Here is a 6,470-nt window from a genome sequence, read left to right on the forward strand (position 1 = left end):
ATTCTCAAAGGAGGAGAATTATCCGGGTAATTAGCTGAACTGCATTAAATACAACAATCCCACACCTATTACATTGAGGTCTATATTATTCCAGTTATTTGCAGTTATTGTTCGAATAATCTTAATGTGTTAATGTTAGGAAACGAAGGTGTGTCCATAGTTTACTAGATGTTTATCCAAAACTGTCGCTAATTTTACCTTAAATGAGGAAAGTCTGAAGAGACTGCTAGTGGGGAGAGAGAGAGAGAGAGAGAGAGAGAGAGAGAGAGTGACGAAAGCGGAACATAGGGCATCGTCAGAGAACAAGTCTGTTGGCGAATAGGATGCGCCAAACGCAGAAGAAAGCGCCGTGAGAGCTATTAGAGGAAACAAGCGGCAGAAGTGCGCGGCGCAATTTGGAGTTTGAGGACACAAAGTTGTGAGAGGCGCAAATACATCTCGGGAGAGGTTCTTACCATTTTCATGGCGCTTCAGTAGTTCAGGCCGTTAAAAAGGCATGCAAAGAAGAGGACATAAATCCTAAATTACCAGGTACATGAGCGCACACAGAAGCGGCTCGCGTGGCTCATGGTTTTTATCTCTGTTGTAACCTGTCTCGATTTGTGTTTTGTGTTGATGTTTTGGTTTGTTTTTGTTATGTTTCAGGAGCGATGGCATCTTACCACGGCTTAGAGGGTGACGCAATGGCCCTGATGGTGCACGACACCAACGCGGTGAAGACGGAGGAGTTCGTGAAGGACGAGCCGGTCCGGACCGAGACGAGCTCGGAGAAAGCGGACCCGTCCCAAAAGCCGCCCTACTCGTACGTGGCCCTCATCGCCATGGCCATACGTGAGAGCTCGGAGAAGCGCCTGACTCTGTCAGGCATCTACCAATACATCATCAACAAGTTCCCTTTTTACGAAAAGAATAAGAAGGGATGGCAGAACAGCATCCGCCACAACCTGAGCCTGAACGAGTGCTTCATCAAAGTGCCACGCGAAGGTGGCGGAGAGCGCAAGGGGAATTACTGGACGCTGGACCCGGCGTGTGAGGACATGTTTGAGAAGGGGAATTACCGGCGCCGGCGGCGGATGAAGCGGCCGTTCAGGCCTCCCGCGGCTCATTTCCAGCCCGGCAAGTCTCTGTTCGGCGCAGACGGCTACGGTTACCTGTCGCCTCCTAAGTACATCCAACCAAGCTTCATGAACAACGCCTGGTCGCTCGCTCAGCCTCCTCCTCCGCCGCCTCCGCCGCCCATGTCGTCCTACGCGTCATGCCAGATGGCGAGTGGCGACGTGAGTGCCATCAACGTGAAAGGCCTTTCCACCGCGTCCTACAACCCGTACTCCCGCATGCAGGCCATGGGCCTGCCGAGCGTCATGAACTCGTATAACGGCGTGAGCCATCACCAGCACCAGGCGCAGCAGTTAAGCGGAGCGGCGCCTGCGCCATCACCCATACCAGGCAACAGCGCGGCGGGGCTCCAGTTCGCTTGCGCCGCGCGTCAGCCCACCGACCTCTACTCGTACTGGGACCATGAAGCCAAGCATTCAGCTTTGCACTCTCGGATTGACATTTAAACCGATAGAGAGGCACAAAACTGGAAACTGCTTGACGACTCAGTGTTGTGAACGTTTTCTAGGCCGCCTGGGAGGTCTATTTTACATTTCTTTTTCTCTCGAGACTTACACGGAATAGAAACAGAGTAGCTCTGAAGAAAGCAACACAAAAAAAAAAATTCCCTGGTTTGGATTAAACCTTGTAGAGCTTCAGTTGATAGATACAGATGTTCATTTATCACAGTGCGTAATTCAACACTGAAAATTTGGCTCTGAAATTCGGATCTCGCTTAAAAGGATCTCGCCTGCACACTTATATTTGTACAGATGTCAGATTAACTTTTACAGCACAAAATAAATACTTGCCGTTTTTAATTACAACAACAAACTGAATGAACTTTCACAGGGCCTCTCTGTGTCCAGATGGGCTGATATTAACCCAGAGTGTGTTTATTTGCAGACAAGTTGTATGATTTTTAGTTATCGGCTCATGAAGCCTACAGAGCGCACACGCAAATATAAAAATCAAAGAAAGACTACAGCCCATAAGTCAATGTGTAAAAAAAAAGAGCTCTGGCTGTGTAAAATCAACTTCACGCAGTGTTTTGAAATGAACCGGAGTGTGTTTATATGATTATTTTGAGCCCTAAAGTAGCCCCAGTCTGTTGTTTACTCCATCCAGTGTAGATTAGTCCTGTAGAATACTGACATAATAGCTTTTTAGATCTTTTTAAATCTTTTTTAATTTTATTTTGTTTTATTATTTTTTTTAATTAAAAATCACCAGGCCAGACCTCTTTTCGTTGATATATATTTTTTGATACTTTACTTAAATAATGACATTGTTGGGACCATGTTAAATCGGCACTTATTTTAAATAAAATACTTTGGTGAAATATTTCGTTGTAGATTAATATTCTGGATGTACATAAATATTAAATAACCATCAGGCCAGTCTTATAAGTAATTTTATTACTTATTCTAACCCAAAAAAATACTAAGAATGTTTGTCTTTCGTAAAATATATTTTTTTAAATGTATTTGAACAGAGAATGCGTTTTGACAGTACAGTAAATAGATCATTATAGTGTTTTGAAGATTGCTGACAACCATGTGGTTTGTAAACTTTCTTTAGAATATGTTATAATTTTAACAAATAGCGGAATTAACTATACAGAAACATTTTCTATCGTATTGCTTACATTTGAATAGTGATAAAATGTCAATTACATAAAATACTGCAGGGTTTTAAAATATAGAATATTAATTTAACTCTAAGATAATACATTAAATTCTACTCTGTACTGTTTTGGGGGTTCCTTATTTTATGCTGAAGGAAATCCATTTTAGTTGTTTATTTTTTGTTTTAGGGTAAGGTTATCTTTACAATCTTAACATCATACACACAATTAAAATTTTGAAAAATTAAAAAGTTATGTGTCGTAAAATAAAAAGGACTGAGTGCGAAAGTCTAAAATGGAAAGCAAGCAAGCAATTTATATATATATATATATATATATATTTTAGACTAATATTAAATTATTGCAAATATATATGTGTATATTTTTCTCCCCCAAACAATAATTACATAATAGACTGGCATGGCAAATCGTGCAATAAACATTTGCAAGTGAAAATCACCTCCATATGGGTTTGGGCACTGGCAGTAGTTATACAGTAGCCAGGCTTAAAGAACACTGCTAAAGGCATAAACAAATTGTACATAAAACTGATACTGGACTTTTTAGGTCAAGTAAGGGACAAACCTACTGGAAATGGATGGGAGGGGAAAAAGTATTTTATTTAACTGTTGTATTTAAACTATAATTGTTTAAAATATTTGATTGTAGGCTTTTAAAAATGTGGAAAAAGAAATAACTATGAACCTTGTTACACAGTTCCCACAGGGGTGTTAGATAAATAGTCTTGGTGCAAAATATTAAAAATAAACTTGGCATAGGCAAACTAGACTTTAAATTAGGGTCTAATTATGAGTTATAAATTAAAGTCACTTCTGCTGAAATAGGGCAAAATTGAGAATCTAAAGAATAGCATGACGGAATAAAAATATAAATATGTATCTGAGTTGCGCCACAGTAACAACAGTTATTAACCCTTTATAGTACTAATTGTTTATTTGTACATTGTACGACTGTTCTGTAGAGGTTTTTTTTTTAATCGTCTGCAATTTGGAACAAAGAATCTTGAAAAATCACATTTTGCAATTTAATCAAAGAAAGAAAGAAAGAAAGAATAAGAAATCAAGCCTTTTAACATAGCCACATTTCCCAAGGTCAACGTCAAGGTTTAATACTCCACTGAGTCCTTTATTTTAATAGTTAAAAGCGGGTAATTTAACAAATGATTATGAACTGATGATCTTATATATTAGGTCGAACTCATTTAAAGTGTGTGTGTGTGTGTGTGTGTGTGTGTGTGTGTGTGTGTGTGTGTGTGTGTGTGTGTGTGTGTGTGTGTGTGTGTGTGTGTGTGTGTGTGTGTGTGTGTGTGTGTGTGTGTGTGTGTGTGTGTGTGTGGCTAAACTGGCCTCCGATGTAAGTTTCTGTTTTGTTTTGTTTTGTTTTGTTTTGTCCATATATAGGCATTTAGTTTATGTAATTGCTTCTTATGTCTCAGGTCATAAGTCTGCTTACATGCACTTGATCATTACTGAACATTTTATTCTGAAAGTAACATGTTTATACTGTCAGTGTTCATCAAAACAAAGCGTTTATCTTCTATAGCCTACATCTATAGCCTGCAATATCTTTAGTGCAGATCTGCGACTTTATTTACGGCCGACATGCTGAAAACAAAATCATAAAAGAAAATATCAGTAAACAAATTTGTAGGAATTCGCGGAATGTGTGGCATCAAATGTTTCCACAGAAAGTTGACTTACTTAAAAATCCAACAAAGCTTGTGACAGTGATGTCGGGTTGCTAGATATTTCTAGCTTCTTATTTTAAAAAAATCACTATTTACTGATTTTAACATATCGTGTGTTTTACTTTAGGAAATCACGAGCATTCCGAATACAAACTTTTAAATAAACAATTTGCAAATTAATTCTATAAACAATAGTGCAGCATACAATACATTGCTGCTGCAATATATATTAGTCCTCAATTCGTTTATTTATTTATGTAAACAGAACCTTTCACTATTTATATTAATTTGCACAGTCGTTTTCCCCCCTTTTCTTTCCTTCGTGCCATGTCATGGAATTATAATAGAGTTGAACTCTTCAGCTTTCACCTCGAATCCATTGAAATGAAAGAATGAGGGTCATCACTATTTACAGTACAATAAACACGGATCGGAATGCAGGATTCTCCCTGGCTTCTGCAAGTCCGGGAATTGTTCAATATTACTAAAGACAAACTCCAAAATTCTCAAATCACACAAACTGCTTAGTTAAGAGAACTTCTGTAACCCCGAGCTAATTAACTGAGTGCTACAGGATCATCACTGTGTCCGGACAAACACTAGAACATAGCACAATGATATACATTGTGGAATTCTATGGAAATATTTTCTTTATATGTTTCCTTAAAATATTTTAGTAAGTAAATGATTACAGCGTCACTTCTAAAATACAGAATAGCTCATGTTATCCTAAAAAGCCGCAATGTGTTGCCATAATTAAACTTGTTTCCAGGGTGGTTATAATTTTATTCCACCTCGCAGAATTTTAACAGTGTAAACTGATGTGGATGACTGAAAATATTCAAGCATGCAGCTCCTAAATTAGCGAATAATAATTATAATAATAATAATAATAATAATAATAATAATAATAATAATAATAATAATAATAATGTAATTTTTTTTTAAATAAAATTATGTTTGGAATTACTAAATGAATCGCTATTTAAATGTTTTAAATAGTTTAATATATTACTATATAATATAAATATATTAATATACATTAAACCATTAAATTCTAGTTTTTCTCTCTTTCCACATGGTTTGATCTCATTGTTGTTCAGGGTAACGTTTGACGTCAGCTGGTTTATTACTACATTTTGTCTCGTGGCGTAATAATTACTGAAATAATAATAATATAAACACGTAAATATATATTTTAAAACGAAAATAGATTTAATGCATAAAAAAACAAATCAATATACTTTCCAAATAAAGACGTGGGTGTACATAATGATTTTTATTGTATTATTATAATCTCTAATATTGACCTTAATCTTGATCATTCGTAGTCCGTATTATCGCCTGTGTTTTCTTGTGAATTTTCATTTGTAAGACAGTGTTGTATCCTCAGACATTTGATCGATGCACCGTGCGCGTTTTTACCAATTCTGAAGACGTGAAATCTTGCTGCACAAACCTGAAAAGCACTTCATCTCTCTGACCGATAGAGGGCACCATCTTACACTGACTCCCAATAGCGAGAAAACTGGGTGAACGGATCTGTGAAAATAAACAAAAAAATAAATGAATAAAATGTAATTAAAAAAATAAGCATTTAACAAAAAATACCATTGAAAATAAATAAATATAGGCAGAATGTAAACGAATTGCTTATTTAACCTAACATCTGACATTGTTTAGGATATTTATTTATAATTTCATTAAATAGCCCATCCATTTATTTATTATATATTTATTTATTTATTTATTTATTTTCATTGGCATTATGATAATAAGGAAGCTGTCACTCAAGACTCACTGCGACTGCGTCCATATTTGTATGAATTTGTTGGACATATAAATAGCTTTACATTTGTAAAATAAAATAATTCTAAATGATTAAATATAAAAAATATATATTTTAAAAATTATATGAACGCAATATATTAATAATAGCTTGATTAATCAGTTGCACAGCATCTCAGATTTATGAACTTGATGTGAACCTCGACAGGTCCTGCAGGTCAAAGCCCTGTAGAAGCCATAGTTATTAGCCCA

The 6,470-nt window shown here is 36.3% G+C and overlaps 1 protein-coding gene across 1 annotated transcript; it reads left to right on the top strand.

The window, feature by feature from the left end:
- The first annotated feature begins 309 nt into the window (after positions 1-309).
- foxl2b (forkhead box L2b) lies at positions 310-2,439 on the top strand. Its single transcript, XM_060868849.1, has 2 exons — positions 310-531; positions 646-2,439. The coding sequence occupies exon 2, from the start codon at positions 651-653 to the stop codon at positions 1,560-1,562; it is 912 nt and encodes a 303-aa protein (XP_060724832.1). The 5' UTR covers positions 310-531; positions 646-650; the 3' UTR covers positions 1,563-2,439.
- The last annotated feature ends 4,031 nt before the right edge of the window (positions 2,440-6,470 follow it).

This window comes from Tachysurus vachellii, chromosome 1 (genome assembly GCF_030014155.1).
Source record: "Tachysurus vachellii isolate PV-2020 chromosome 1, HZAU_Pvac_v1, whole genome shotgun sequence".
Classification (NCBI taxonomy): domain Eukaryota; kingdom Metazoa; phylum Chordata; class Actinopteri; order Siluriformes; family Bagridae; genus Tachysurus; species Tachysurus vachellii.